Source organism: Hemitrygon akajei, chromosome 7 (genome assembly GCF_048418815.1).
Source record: "Hemitrygon akajei chromosome 7, sHemAka1.3, whole genome shotgun sequence".
Lineage (NCBI taxonomy): Eukaryota > Metazoa > Chordata > Chondrichthyes > Myliobatiformes > Dasyatidae > Hemitrygon > Hemitrygon akajei.
In genome coordinates this window covers 145,465,095-145,481,970 of record NC_133130.1, presented here as the reverse complement: position 1 = coordinate 145,481,970, position 16,876 = coordinate 145,465,095, and the positions used below count along the sequence as shown (strand labels likewise).

The 16,876-nt window shown below is 36.3% G+C and overlaps 1 protein-coding gene across 1 annotated transcript in view; it reads right to left on the bottom strand.

The window, feature by feature from the left end:
• Positions 1-4,815: 4,815 nt before the first annotated feature.
• dph7 (diphthamide biosynthesis 7) overlaps positions 4,816-16,876 on the bottom strand; it is a 50,537-nt gene continuing 38,476 nt past the window's right edge. The window contains exon 10 of the mRNA XM_073052201.1: positions 4,816-6,703. Within this exon, the coding sequence (XP_072908302.1) occupies positions 6,237-6,703 (467 nt within the window). The 3' untranslated portion in view covers positions 4,816-6,236. The remainder of the gene's footprint in view (positions 6,704-16,876) is intronic.

Below are 16,876 nucleotides of genomic sequence, written 5' to 3'. Positions count from 1 at the left end.
ACAAATAATTCAAACTGCACCTCCCTGCTACATTCTCGTTTCTGTTTCCATTATCCACTAATTTACTTGATTGTGAATGTATTTTCTGTCTCTACCAATAACCTTTAGCAAATCATGCAGCCTCAGTACTTGTACTTGCATATCAACACCACTCCTTCCATAGCCTGCATCTATACTATAAAATAATATTAGCTGAATGCATCTAGTCTTTAGTAACACACAAAACTCTAGAGGAACTCAGCAGATCAGGCAGCATCTATGGAGGCAGGGAGTCAACATTTCTGGTTAAGACCCATCATCAGGACTGGAAAGAAAGGGGGAAGAAGTCAGAATATAAACGTATAGGGAGGGAAAGGAGTAAAGGTAGAAGGTGATGGGTGAAGTGGAAGTTAAGTGAATGGGAGATGAAATGAAAAGCTGGGAGGTGATAGGTGGGAAAAGGCTAAAGAAAGGAGGAATCTGATGGGAGAGGAGATGGAGGCATGGGAGAAAGGGAAGGAGGAGGGGCACCAGAGGGAGGTAATGGACAGGTGAGAGAGAAGAACCAGAATGTGGGATGGAAAAAGGGAGGAGAGAGAAAATACCAGAAATTAGAGAAATTGGTGTTTATGCGATCAGGTTGTTGGCTATCCAGACAGAATACAAGGTATTGCTCCACCAGCCTGACAATGGCCTCATTGTGGCAGTATGGACCAACTGCACTGAAAAATTAAAATAGCTGGCCACCAGATGGATCGAAGGTGCTTGACAAAACGGTTCCCCAATCTATGTGGGGTCTTAAAGGAAGCTGCAGCGGATGCAGAAGATTTTTTTTTAAAATATCAGTTTTTCTAGCACAATTTAATAAAGCAGCAAATATTAATTATCCAGGTTAATTCACTTTTTAAAATGGATAGTACATTGGCCACTCTCCAAATTTCTAGCACACTGCCACACTCAGCTGAAATATAAATTTCAAAATTCCAAACATCTTCCTTGGGTTTCTGTGATCCCTGATTTTGTTGGCCTTGCTATTTTGATTTCCTTTAATCCAATGGATTTTAAAGTGTACTTTAACAATGCATATCACTCATTTGGCTTTTAACCACTTAGGATTTACAATAGCTTTGATAATTTCTGTAAGTAATGTGGCTGGAAGCTGAATTTCATTGTAGGTGGTAGAATTTCCAAAATTTGATCAGTATGGAGGTTGATGGGGTAGAAGGCAAGAACCAAAAAACTCCATCTTTGTTCTGGCTGAGAGAAGAGGGCACAAGACCACAGGTGCAATAAACGGATGAGGGTTTTGTCAGCACTGATGGTAGGGGAAGCCAGCTAAGGAAAAGGGAATATGTCTGTGTGGAAAAATTCAGCAGTTGTTTTGTTGAAGCCATCTTGTACCCATAATTCTTATGCCCATTTTCCAGTTAACCTTTGAGTTAATGCTAAGTCCCTGACTGTTTATAGGGAAATTTTCAGATAATATTATACCTATACGGGAAAGCTGATCGTTGCCCAAGTTTTCCTGCATGCAAGAATAGAATGCTTTACTGTCTGAGGGAAATGGAGCCTAACACTGTATCAGTGAATATGCATTTCCCACCTCATGAGGAGAGGAGGTTATTCACAAAACAAGACTGATGGCACTACCATAAGGAACTTCTGCATTGATCTGGCCCTGTGGTGATTACCCACAGGGCTCATAAACAGGCCCACTGGCCTACTATCTGATCCAGTCATGATAATGCTCAATACCAATTCCAATTTCTGACACTCAAACCATAGCATCCTAACTCATAGTATTTCAAGAGCTCACCTTAAATACTTAAAATGTTGTGAGAATTCCTGCCTCCACCAACTGCTCAGGATGTGTGTTCCAGTGCTAATATGCTGGGCATTTTGAAATAAAGGAGTTGTATTGGGTCTCTTAAAGAATAGTAAGGTAGATTAGTCCTCAGGGCCTGATGGGATGTACCTCAGGTTATTGAGAGGCAAGAGATAAGATTGCAAGGTCCTTGACCAATATCTTTGTATCCTCTCTAAACACAGGCAAGGTACTGGATGACAGGCAAGTAGCTACTGTTGTGTCCATTTTTCAAGGGAAATAGAGAGAATCTGGTCACTATAGACCAGTGAGGCTCATGTCAATGGTGGAAAGTTATTGGAGAGGATTCTTAAGGATAGCATTTGGAAAACCGTGGCCTAGTTAGAGTCAGTCAGCATGGCTTTGTGCAGGGTAAGTTGTGTCTTACAAACTTGGTTGAGCTTTTTTTTTTATAAAAGTGACAAAAGATTAATGAAGGTAGAGCTCTGGATGTTGCCTACATGGATTTTAGTAAGGTATTTAACAAGGTCTCTCATTGGAGGCTCATCCAGAAGATTAAGATGCATGAGATCCATGATGAATTGGCTTGCCCTAGAGGACAGAGGGTAGTGGTCAATAGGGCTTATTCTGCCTGTTCTTGTGCTGTAACGTTCTCTTGAACATTCTCAAGACAAAAAAAGAAATCTTGATCAAATCCTGTTGTCTTACCCCTCTCTTAAACTTAAGCCCTCTGGTTTGTAGACATCTCTGCTAGTGGGAAAGGTTTCCATTCTAACCATGTCTCTCATAATTTTGTTCTATATTTCTATCATTCCCCTCCCAGTCCTCCAGCATGAATACAGATAAATATTCATTTAAGGCCTCACCTATAGTAGTACATCCTCCAGTTTAATAAAGATTGCCGTTTTGGTTCCTAATAGGAGTTACTCTTTTCCTGGTTATCTTTTTGCCCTTCATACTGCAAAATGCTTTAGGACTTTCTTTAATCTTGTCTACAAAAGCTATTTTGTCTTCCTTCCAAAATATATGCTACACTATTGTTTCCCTCAGTACACTTAGAATCTGTCATAGTAAAACTTCTACATCTGAATACAAGGTTCAATTATCTTTCCCATTGCCCTCGATAAGGAAACCTGTACATTGTTGTCTAAACATCTTTTCTGGTTTTAACAAGTCTTAAAGTTAGCACAATTTTTTGTCTCTACTTTTTGCCTATAATGAATATAAGCACATAATGAGAAACCATATTTCTTGTACTGATTATGGCTTTCAAATATTTAATAAATTAACTATTCTATTCAAGTCAAATGTTTAAAAAATGTCCAAACAAAATGTTAATAAAAATTACATGAACAAATAAGCCACCAGCATTTAAAAGGCATGAGCTTTGTCAGTACAGGTTGACCTTCTATAATCTGGCACCATTGGGACCTGAGGAGTGCCGGATTAGAGAAAATGCCAAATTACATAAGGATCACATTAAGCAATAGCTAACCGCCTTATCATACCTTTAAAATATTTAAATCAGTACAAGTTAGATAATAATGAAACAGAAAAATTAAATGAGTAGCAAGTGAAATTTTAATAAAGTAATATACTGTACAGGCACAGAAAAAAAGGTGCAGGTAAATGTACAGGAATTAACTTATACAGAACAGTTGAGCACTTCTGCTTCTAAAGTGAGACGTTTAATATACCTTCAGGCAAAATTACATGTTTGCAAGTGTGGGGTTGTCAGGATCATCAACATCTTAATCTTGAAAAATGAGTGAAGCATCAGGAACTGGTGCTGAAACTGGCACAACAGTTTCTTCAAAAACCATTTATGTTGGTGGCAGCACATCTGGGTGAGCAGAAGCAGAAGTCGGAGAAAGGATTTCTCTTGTACACCACATTTCACGTGACCACCAGGCGGCCAGGGATTTGGCGCTGGGCTCTTCGTTCTTCACCTGCAGTTACTGAGGGAATCCTCGTTAGTTTCTTTTCCTCCACTTAGTAATATACTTAAATTCAGTGGGTCACCACGTCTGATTTGAGATCACAGGCAGAAGAGAACGGAGTGCCAGTTGGGCGATGCCAGAGGGCAGTGCGTGACTGCCAGCAGGCAGGCGAGAAGGTGGACCGATCCAGCACGCACCAGCCCCCTCGCTGCTGGCAGGTGAGACGGGCAGGTGCTGGGCGGCCGCGCCTCTCACAAATGATATTAATAAATGCAGGAAAACAAGCAGGAATCGCCTGTTTGTGCTTACAAGAGCGCGCCAACGAGTGAACAGATCTAGTGCAACCAAAACAATGTGCAGCAGATTGGAATGGTGGCACGGGAAATTTGAAATTACAGTTACGCGGAAAATTTGAAATCAATGCCGGATTTTTGAAGGAACCAGATTACAGGTAGTCGGATTAGTGAAGGTCATCTTTATGTCATCTCAAAATTCAGCCTCATCCTGATCTTATTTTTACCTCCACTTTTCAAGAATTTCCCTAACATCAATTTGCTCAACGTATTTTGTTCGTAGACCAAAATATTTAAATTTAAAGCATGTTGTAATAAAAAGGCTCATTCCTCAACCCCAAGGTGATTTGAGTTTAATTGTATTATCCATAATACTTAGAAAACAGCTGGAATATTTAGTATTAACTATTTTATATAAACATGTCAGAGCACTGTCTTAAATAACAGAGCTTTTTCATGAATTATTAGAAAAGTACTCTGTTGGCCAGAAATTGTAATGCGTAGTTATGGATATGTCAGAAACAAGTCTGCCTTTACCATTAGTAATGAAAGTACTGTTTTTGCCTAGTACAAAGGGAATGGTATCTCTCACTTTACGTGACATTATATAAACCATGATGTATAAATGTTTGACCCAATTGTATTTGGTATTGTCCTGTTTGAATTCAGCCAAAGATACAGATCACATCCACTGTATCAGGTTTTTTTCTTTCAAAGTTGATTGATCAGAGCATTTATTTCAAGTTTAAACAGACAAAAAATTCAACCTTCAAAGATGTTACATAAATGTAAATTATTTAATCAAAGTGATATCAAAATGTTTTACAAATAACCCCTTTGAGAAACAATTATATTTTCAACACATCCCTTTTTGAGAAACTATTATTTATGTAGAGGTACAGCCTAGAACAATCCTCCTATTTAACCCCAGTTTAATCACAGAACAATTTACAATGATCAGATGACCTAGTAATCAGAAGTGTTTGGACTGTGGGAAGAAACTGGAGCAACCAGAATTATGCTTAACCTCATTATTCCCCATTAAACATAACTCAATTTATCTTGGCACAGAATGCTATGGAGCAAGGTAGGGGAAGAGGAAGATAGATGCAACAAATAATTAGAGAAGAGCATTATTACAAACACCTTCTCTCTCCCCATTGGGAATACTTTAAAGAATATTCAAGAACAAACATCAAATACTAAGCATAATTACCTTCTAGAGCATCTTTAAGATGTGTATATGCATTAAAAATTTGTTTTACACATCTGCAGACAGCAGTGGCAAAAAGATTGACAAAAATAGTTTAACTCCATTTTTGAGTAAAAATAAATTTAGCCTTGCACAACTACAATGGACTTTCTAGAAATCTAAAGCAAAAACTCCTGAGATCCAAGTCTTCAGTTAATGTAGGAGGTCCACAGGACCAAAAAAGGCTGCTATGAGAAGCTTCAATTGTATAGCTACTCACCTCAGCACAAAAGTGAACTGAAACAATTTACTAGTCACATGACATGTTTTGAGACAAATTTATAAAGAACCAGATTAAGCATAATTTCAATGCATTGTGTGAAGAATTGATGTGTATGAATGGCTTTTCACCTAAGTAGAGTGAAAAATTTGACAAAAATAATTTGACAAAAATAATAAATAATTCCAATTTATTGCCTAAAGTTCTAAATTAACTCTTGACACCTGACTGCTGGAAGTTCTAGCAAAATGAATCCTTGGAGACAAACTGATTTAAATTACTTCTACAAATCCTTCAATTCTTTTGCCAACTCTTAATTCTGGTTCAAATTAATAAATGAATGAAGAAACATTTCTGACTAAATTCTTCATGTATTACTGGTAATACTATGTTTCTTAGTGTATCTTTTTCTCCTCCCCATTTTCTTATCACACTTCTTGTTGTTGAACATTTTGAAATTAATGGTAAATACATTTCTCCTACTTTTTGCTTTAGCTGAAGCAAGTACACAGCTGACATTAGGAAATCTCACTTAACACCTCTCACTATCATTTAAGAATATTAACTATCTTCATTATAAATTTATTGCCCAATCTTGTAGTTTTTCCCTGCAGGATATTGAAAAACTGAAAATGACCAGACTATGATGCTCTTCTCCCTCACATTACCAAGTATGCACTCTGGTTTTGCTCTAGTACTTTATAAACATGACTTTTTAAATAGAAAATTAAATGGAAGACACAATATTATTTCTTTCCCATTTCCAAACATGCAAGACATGGTCATAAAAAGAACATGTTGCCAACAAATCACCTTTATTCTTTGTCCAGTCAATAGCTGCCTTGTAATTCTGTTGCTCTGTTATGGCACAGTTCGCATTTGGACTCTGAGATGCACCTCCAGCCTGCAAACTGCCAGAAATCTCAGTGCCATAATCATCCACCTCATCTTCCACCACCATATCAAATAGACCAGTGGGAGATTCATACTGAATCTTCAGGTGCCGGAATTTGATTTCTGCTTCCTTTGTTCCTTGCTCGCATTCCTTTTTCCTTTGGGTTTCAGCTAAAGATGATGATACAGGGCAAGGCTCAGTGGTGGGCAGAGTATCAACTGATAGTCTTGACCAGTCTGCTCCATATGCCAATGAATTGTGCAGTATATAGGAGTAAAGAATGGGGCATTTTTCTTGGCCTGCAATTGAAGAAAACAATGCTTAATTAAGTGTGCACCACAAAATAACATATTGAAAAACTACATCTCTATGTGTTCGGCTGTTCAAAGGAGTTTCCATTACATCAAACTTGCAAATTACTGAACCATTTGCAGTACTTTAGAGTTTACACCAATCATATCTGGGCTTTTTTTTTTTAAGTACTAATTTTATACTTGATGTCATCATTGATTCTGATGATTTAGGCGAGTTCATTAACAAAAGAAGCTATCATCATATAAGCTCTTGATTATCAATTACTCTTAATTCAGTCTCCAGCAACAATATTTGCCATCTATGGAAATGTTACAACATTTACAAATTGGTCATTCAAATACATGTCTACAAGGCGTTTACTAGAACAGTTTCCTCCCGCATGTTTCATTAAAACTTCTCAATCTTGCATTCAATAGATCCCATCAACCATCCATGTCATAGGAGAACAAGCCCAACATCTCCAATGTTTCCACAGATGGAGGTTTTCACCTCTATAGGAATTCTGGCAAATCACCTCTGACACTTCTCCAAGACCTTACAGCATTGCTGTTCAGAATTGTACACTATGTTCCAGCAGAAATTTTAACACTATTCGTAGAGGCTTGGAATGACATTCCTGTTTTGTATTCAGTACCCTTTTTACAAAGCCAAGATGACTATCTTGTCAAAACGACTTTCAAATATGCAACTCCAGGTCTCTCTGCTGCAAATTAATACAATTTAGATCAGAAATTTGAGAGTCTTATACCACATACCACGACAAATAATGAGAAAATGGAGACCTGCAAATAAAAGCAAAAAAATTATCCACCAGTCTGGCTGATTTCCTTACACTTCAGATCGATTCAGAGAACTTGTTTTTTTATATAGATAGAGAGAGAGAGAGAGAGAGAGAGAGAGAGATATACATATATATATATACACACACACACGCACACACACACTCACACTCAAAGCATCACGTCATGAAAGTATAGTCAATGTTTAAGCTTTTATTGAAGGACTATCATCCGAGCCACACCAGAGACCTAATGAATTGTTTTCTTGGCTTTTCCCCATTCAGTAACATGCTGGGCAGTTCCTGTTCTATTTCCAAATTCAAACCTGTTTTTGTCTTTGCAACTGAATCCTCTATTTCCACATTGGGAGACCAGTTAGTAGGGATCGGTGATAACATCTCCTTTTCGCTGATACATCAACACAGGTGCATCTCAAGGACACCTGTTTAACCCACCGCTCTACTCTCTCTACAACTCATGACTACGTGGCTAAACACAGCTCAAATGCCATCTACAAGTTAGTCAGTTTCTGACTGGTTGCATCGCAGCCTGCTAATGCACAGGATGGCAAGAGGCTGCAAAGGGTTGTAGACTCATCCAGCTCCATCACAGGCACAACCCTCCCCACCAGAAAATAAATCTTCAAGAGCCAGTGGCTCAAGAAAGTGGTGTCCATCGTTAAGAACCCCAACCCTCCAGACATACCCTCTTCAATTCTGGAACTTCTGAATGGTTAGAATATTACTACCAAAACACAGAAGCAAAATATTAAAAGGGGCTAATTTTCTTGAGTTTGTCAAAGTAAATTCTAAAATGATTAAAAGAGCATGAATCTCACGTAATTATTTTCAATTCATATCAGACATTTGGACAGCAGCAGGATACCATTGTAAAAAACAGTATTGTAGCATATAAAGCAAAGCAGACTATTACTGAGTATAAGAGTTGGGATATAATGTTAAAATTGTACAAGGCATTGGCAAGGCCGAATTTGGAGTATTATGTATAGTTCTGGTCATTGAATTATAGGAAAGATGTCAACAGAGTAGAGTACAGAGAAGATTTACTAGAATGTTACCTGGGTTTCAGCACCTAAATTACAGGGAAAGGTTGAACAAGTTAGGTCTTTATTCTTTGGAGCGTAGAAGGTTGAGGGGGGATTTGATAGAGGTATTTAAAATGATGAGGGGGATAGATAGAGTTGACGTGGATAGGCTTTTTCCATTGAGAGTAGTGGAGATTCAAACAAGAGGACATGAGTTAAGAGTTAAGGGGCAAAAGTTTAAGGGTAACACGAGGGAGAATTTCTTTACTCAGAGAGTGGTAGCTGTGTGGAACGAGCTTCCAGTAGAAGTGGTAGAGGCAGGTTCAGTATTGTCATTTAAAGTAAAATTGGATAGGTATATGGACAGGAAAGGAATGGAGGGTTATGGGCTGAGTGCGGGTCAATGGGACTAGGTGAGAGTAAGCGTTCAGCACGGACTAGAAGGGCCGAGATGGCCTGTTTCCATGCTGTAATTGTTATATGGTTATATGGTTAAAAGGGAAATCGCAGAACAGGAAGATGTGAATTTTCACAAGCAAGTTTAACCCTTGTTACTTCATGCAATATAATCTATAGATCACAGAATTGTTACAAACCAGATGAAAAGTACTGAGCCCATCAGGTCTCTGACAGCTCCTAGCAGTTAATACCAGCCAGTTCTATTATATTTTTGATGGATTCTATTTCCAGTACTAATTCAGAAAGCAAATTTCAAATCCTAACACATCCTCATACGAAAAATGAAATAGTCCTCAATTTTTCTTGTAGTTTTTGTTTAAAACTTTCAATTGCAGCATCTGTTTCCCTATTTACTTTTTCTATACAAGACAAGATCCTGTTCATCATTAAATTTCCGTTCAACCTTTTGTTTAAAAAAAAACTTCAGTTCCTCCTGTCCAAACTTATATTAAAAGCCATCACCTTCACAGCCATTCTAAAATACTTTTTCTGTTCAGCCTCAATGAGTTTCATGCACTTTCTAAACTGTGGCAACCACAACTAAATGCAGTATTCATATTGGGGTGCAAGCCTTACTTTGTACAGTTTTTAATACGTTCCCCATAATCACATAATTTACTAATCATACTCTTAAAATGTCTTTCCACTTCCAAGGATTTCAACAGGTTCAACAGGTACATTTAATGTCAGAGAAATGTACCCAATATACATCGTGAAATTCTTTTTCTTTGCAGACATCCATGAAAACAGAGGACTGCCCCAAAGAATGAATGACAGCTAAAACGTTGGAACCCCAAAGGTCCCCCAGCTCCCCATCCCACGCACAAGCAACAGCACAAGGCAACGACCACCCCACCCCCCCCCCCAGCAAAAAAGCAACAGTGCCCTCCACTGAGCACTCAAGCGTGCAGCAAGCATCTATAAAGGAACAGACTTGCAGTAGCCCAAACACTACTCGTTCACCCGGTAATTCAACATACCACTGGCTGGCTCCCTCTCCCTCTCCCCCTCCCCCTCTCCAATAAGGAAAAAAGAGGTGGCCCCGTTTCACAGCAAGAGGGGATACATAGCAAACAACTCGCTGATTTAACCACATATATACCCAAACTTCAGGGTTTCTGCAGATGACTAAAATCTACTTGAATGCCCATTCAGCAACCATATCTCTTTGGTGAGACAGACTGTAGATATTAGAATCTGGACCAACATACATAAAGCTAGATGATCTCAGTGTGTCACACAGCACCTATGGAGAGAAATGAGCAGCTGACCCACTGAGTTCCTCCAACAGTTTATGTGTTGACCCTTTGTTTGTTGCGTTGTATTTTTATCCTTGTATTTACTACAATTCCAAGCTATGTTTCATTCATAAATTTGGAAATTTTGTTCTGTTTGGCCATGCCTGCGTCATTAATATATGAAGTGGCTCCAAAATTAACCCCTTGGTATCACACCTGACAACCATCCTCCAGATTGAAAAGCAACTGTTGCTATCCGCCTTTTGCTTTTAAGATATTGACTGTTCTGTTGTATATCTTACTGTACATACTACTTGTTATAAATTACTACAATTTGCGCATTGCACATTCAGGCAGAGACATAATGCAAGGATTTTTACTCATGTATGTGAAAGATGTAAGAAATAAAGTCAATTCAATACTTCACTGCTCACGCAGAATGTTTAAATTCTACGCCGCATCAATTTTGCCAACTAGCCTTTGATGTGTGATTTAATTATATGCTCTGAAAATCCATGTAGAAGACAGTTAATGTATTCTTTTCATTAACGCTATTACCTCTTCAAAAAAGAATTCAGCTAAGTTAGTTGAAAATAATTTGTTTTTCAATAATTCTGTGCTGGCTGTTCTTTTCAATTTCATCTTTCTTTGTACATATTAATGTTTTCTCTATTTCAAAAAGCTTGTCATCAACCAAACTTAAACTAACTGGCCTGCAGTTGTTTGGCACTTGCTCACACTACCGTAGATTCCGGATTTTAAGCCGCTACTTTTTTCCCACATTTTGAACAGCTTTGAACTTTGCGGCCTTTAATACGGAGCGGCTAATACATGATTTTTTTCATGCCGCCTCGTAAATATTTTGCCTCATAACAGTAGACCAATAAAATTGATGAGTAGTTCACAGAGGTCCAATGAAATTGTACGATAAATCAAGCGCACTTTCACAATTAAATTATTGTAAATCAGTCATTTGTACTCACCCTCATCAACATGGAAAACACTTGAAGCATTGTGCTGCCTTATGGCAGTTATTTAGTTTATAATATTTTCGCTTAGTAATTCATTTTCTAGTTAAAGTTAGAAGAGTTTTAACTATATTTGTTTTCTATACTACATCCCCGGATGCTATGACGTCACACCCGGTTTTGCGGTGTCTTGTGGGAAAAATGCCGTTTGCGATAAATGGAAAGGCGGGGGTCGAGCGGCGGAGCGAAACGCTGCTTTTAAGTTAAAGGCGATCAATAACTTTTCCTGGTAGGCTGCAGTATATATATTTTTTACCAGTCGTTAGGAGATATTGGAATGTTGTTCAGTAAAGAAGTATACGCAACGTATATTTAAAAGTAGCCGCGTTACGGGCACGGTTCGAAAAAAAGCATTTGCAATATGTATTTGTTTTTGTTACCATATGGATTTAATTAAAAGTTAAAAAATCCTCACGTGTAATATCTTTCTGTGTAAATATCTCATATTACAACGTGGGACACCAGCGGCCGAAAATCCGGTGCGGCCTTTACAATTAAAAAATTGATTTTATTTCTAAAATTAGAGCCAGCGGCTTTTAATCAGGTGCGCTCTGTAGTCCGGAATCTACGGTACTTTCTGAACAAGGGTAATATATTTGCCATTTCCAATCCTCTAGCACCTTTCTTGTAACAAGTGAGAATTGGAAGATTATAGCAAATTAGCACAACGTCCTTAAGTGATCTCTGTTGCATCCTACCAGTGATTCAGTTACTTTAAGCATGACCAATCTATTAGACTTCCTCCTCAATTGTCACTTCTGCCCTTCTGCCCTGCTTTCTATTGGGATAGTGGCAGCATTCTTGCATTCTTTTTTTCTTAAATACAGCATCTTAGGTGCCACAACATCTGCCTTTTTGTATGGAAAAAAGGTCATAAGCCTTCAGAATGATTTAACATAGATAACGCAGGAGACTGCTTTAAATAGAGTCGTGGACTAATGCAACACGGACAGGCCTTTCAGCCCAACTGGTTCATGCAGGGAGTATGCTATAGTCAGCAAGTCACAGTTACCCACATTTGACCCTTAACCCTCCAAGGCCTTTCCCTTCCAAGTACTTAACTTTTTTTAAAAATATATTTTTTATTAAATTTTTAAGAGAATTACATAAAATGAATAGAATAATAGAGTAATGAAAATTAATATCAGCCCTCCCCCCAAGAAAGATTGCCTGGATATCGGAAGATCCCCACATGCTCCATAGAGTTCAAAATAGCTTTAGTATATATCATTTTTTTCCCTCAAATAGCTAATAATTTTATCTTTGAAGGACCTACATATTTAATTCTATTTTTTGTAAATAAGGGTGCCAAATTTTCAAAAATATATCATATTCATTTCTTAAATTATGAGTAATTTTTTCAAGTGGAATGCAGCTAAATATTTCATTATTCCAACAGTCCATAGTTAAGTATGAATCTGATTTCCAAGTAACTGCGATAGCTTTTTTGGCTACTGCCAATGCAATTTTTATAAATTTTTTCTGATATTTATTCAATTTAGGTTTCGGTATTATCCCTTCAATATCGCCTAATAAAAATAATATTGGGTTATGTGGAAGTTGTATTCCAATAATTTGTTCCAGTAAAAGTCTTAAATTTATCCAAAAAGGTTGAATTTTAAAACAAGACCAAGTAGAGTGTAAAAAAGTACCAATTTCTTGATTACATTGAAAACATTGGTCAGATAAATTTGGGTTTAATCTATTTATTTTTTGTGGTGTAATATATAACTGATGTAAAAAATTGTATTGTACTAATCTAAGTCGGACATTTATTGTATTTGTCATACTGTCAAGACATAGTCTTGACCAACTTGTTTCATCAATTTTAATATTCAAATCAGTTTCACATTTTTGTCTTGACTTATGAATTCCTTGTTTAATTGTCTGTTTTTGTATCAAATTATATGTACAAGTAGTAAATTTTTTAATTTTTCCTTTTTGAATTACAATTTCTATTTCATTAGGTTTCAGCAATAACATTGTTTGACCCAATTTATCTCTTAAATAAGCCCTTAATTGAAAGTAACAGAAAAGAGTGTTGTTTGATATTTTATATTTATTCTTTAGTTGATCAAACGACATCAATATACCTCCTTCAAAACAGTCACCTATATATCTAATCCCTTTTTGAAACTAGTTATATAAAAGTTGGTTATCCATTGTAAAAGGAATGAGTCTATTTTGAATTAGGGTTCTCTTTGCTGATAAAGATTTCTTTATTTCATCATCAACATTTATCTTATTCCATAAATCAATCAAATGTTTTAATGTAAGAGATACTTTCCATTTGGATTCCCATTTATATGTAAAATCTTCTGGTATATTTTCTCCTATCTTATCTAACTCTATTCTAATCCATGCCGGTTTATCTTCATCAAAAAAAGATGCAATAAATCTAAGTTGATTTGCTTTATAATAATTCTTAAAATTTGGGAGTTGTAACCCTCCTAGGTCAAATTTACATGTCAATTTTTCCAACGATATTCTTGACATCTTAACTTTCCAAAGAAACTTCCTCACACATTTATTCAACTCTTGAAAAAACTTTTGCGGCAGTTGTATTGGTAATGTTTGGAATAAATATTGTAACCTAGGAAATATATTAATTTTTACAGCATTAACTCTACCTATTAATGTTATTGGTAGGTGGCATCCGTCGGTCTCGAGAGACCATGGATCTGCGCCTGGAGTTTCCAGGGTTGTATGGGAGACCGGCAGTTGCCCAAGCTGCTGGCCTTCCCCTCTCCATGTCACCGATGTTGTCCAAGGGAAGGGCACTAGGACCCATGCAGCTTGGCACCGGTGACGTCGCAGAGCAATGTGTTAAGTGCCTTGCTCAAGGACACAAACACGCTGCCTCAGCTGAGGCTCCAACCAGTGACCTTCAGGTTACTAGTCTGATGCCTTGCCCACTAGGCCATGTGCCAACTGTTATTGGTAACATCATCCATTTATCAAGATCCTCTTGAATTTTTTTCAATAATGGCAAATAATTTAATTTATATAAATTCTTTACATCGTTATCGACTCTTATACCTAAATATTTTATACCACTTATCGGCCATCTAAATTTAGTTACTAATCGACATTGACTGTAATCTCCTTTAGTAAGGGGTAAAATTTCACTTTTATCCCAGTTTACTTTATACCCTGATATTTTCCCATATTCTTCCAATCTAAAAGATAGTTTATGCAACAAATGCAATGGGTTTGTAAGATAAATCAGAACATCATCAGCAAATAAATTAATCTTGTATTCCTCCTGGTTAACTCTGAAGCCCATATCTGAATTGGTTCTAATTAATTCAGCTAATGGTTCTATCGCCAATACAAATAGGACAGGTGATAATGGACAGCCTTGTCTAGTTGACCTTGTTAACTGGAATGATGTTGAAATTTGACCATTTGTCACTACTTTAGCTTTGGGACTAGTATTTAAGATTTTAATCCAGTTTATAAAAGATTTTCCTAACCCATATTTTTCCAATACCTTAAATAAAAAGTCCCATTCCAATCTATCAAATGCTTTTTCTGCATCCAAAGCAACTGCCACACTCATTTCCTCCTTCTTTTGTGCCAAATGAATTATGCTAAGTAACCGAGTTACATTATCCACCAATTGTCTATTTTTAATAAAGCCTGTTTGATCCATATGTATTAATTTTGGTAAATATTTAGATAATCTATTAGATAAAATTTTTGCTATTATTTTATAATCTGTATTCAACAAAGAGATAAGCCTATATGATGTTGGTTTTAAAGGATCTCTATCTTTTTTTGGCAATACTATTAAGATCGCTGTCGAAAAAGATTGTCGAAGTTTATGTGTTCTTTCTGCTTGATATATTAACTCCATAAAGGGAGAGATAAATAAATCCTTAAATTTTTTATAAAATTCAGGTGGAAAACCATCTTCTCCTGGAGATTTATTACTCTGGAGTGATCCTAGAGCTTCTTCAACCTCTTTTAATGTAAAGGGCATATCTAATCCTTTCTGTTCTTCCGAATTCAATTTTGGAAGAGTTATTTGTGATAAAAAAAAATTCTATCTCAGCAACCTCATTTTGAGATTCCGATTGATATAATTCGGAATAAAAATTTTTAAAGGTTTCATTAATTTCTAAAGGTTTATAAGTAATTTTATTTGCACTTGTTTTAATTGCATTTATTGTTTTGGAAGCCTGTTCTGTTTTCAACTGCCAAGCAAGAATCTTGTGTGATCTTTCACCTATTTCATAATATCTCTGTTTAGTTCTCATAATTGCTTTTTCTGTTCGGTATGTCTGGAGCATATTATATTGTAACTTCTAATTGACAAGTTGTCTTCGTTTTTCTTCTGTCATATATCTTTCAGATTCTTTTTCTAACTTTGTAATCTCTTTTTCTAATTGATCTATTTCTACCATATATTCCTTCTTAATTTTAGAAGTATAACTTATTATCTGGCCCCTCAAATATGCTTTCATTGCTTCCCATAATATAAATTTATCTTCAACTGAATGTGAATTTGTATCCAAAAAAAATTGGATCTGATTTTCCATAAAAAAATCACAAAAATCTTGACATTTTAATAAAATTGAATTAAATCTCCATCTGTAAATCAATTTCTCCTCATCCATCATTATCATTGTCATTATCAAGGGGGAATGGTCTGACAGTATTCTCGCTTTATATTCCACACTTTTCACTCTATCCTGAATATTCATTGATAATAGGAAAAAAATCAATCCTTGAATAAGTTTTATGTCTATTTGAATAAAATGAATAATCTCTTTCTCTTGGATTAATTCTTCTCCATATATCAATCAAATTTAAGTCTTTCATCAATGATAAAGTTAGCTTTATTACTTTTGATTTTGTAACAACCTTAGTTGACCTATCTAGAACTGCGTCTAGACAAAAGTTAAAGTCTCCACCTATTAATATTTTATCGTGTGCGTCGGCCAAATTCAAAAAAGCTTCTTGTATGGATTTTGCATCATTTTCATTTGGTGTATAAATATTCATGAGTCCATAATTCCAAAAAGATTTAACAATGCATAATCACATATCTCCCCGCAGAATCAATTAGTACATTTTGTATTTTAATTGGTAAGGTTTTATTAACCAAAATTGCAACTCCCCTCGCCTTTGAATTAAATGAAGCTGCAATAACACTTCCAACCCAATCTCTCTTTAATTTCTGATGTTCTATCTCCGTCAACTGTGTTTCCTGCAAAAAAGCTATATCCACTTTTATTTCAATATATGTTAAAACTCTTTTTCTTTTCACCAGTCCATTAAGCCCATTAACAGTAAAACTTTAAAAATTGAGTAAATTAGTCATTTCATAATACCTTGGGGAATCTCTTTTAAATTCTCCATGTTGCTATGTGTCTCTCCCCCAATCATCCAGGCAAAAAAAGAAAAATAGAAGAACGATAGATAGTAAAGAAAAACATAACAAAATACCCCCCTACTAATGTTGTGAATGAATAGAAACACAACATTACCCCCCTCCGTTTTATGGGTCATGGCAATCACCATGATTACACACGTGAATCCCGCAGCAATCGATCAGAAGCTCCTCCAGCTCCCCCATAACAAAAAAAATGTGAAGAAAAAA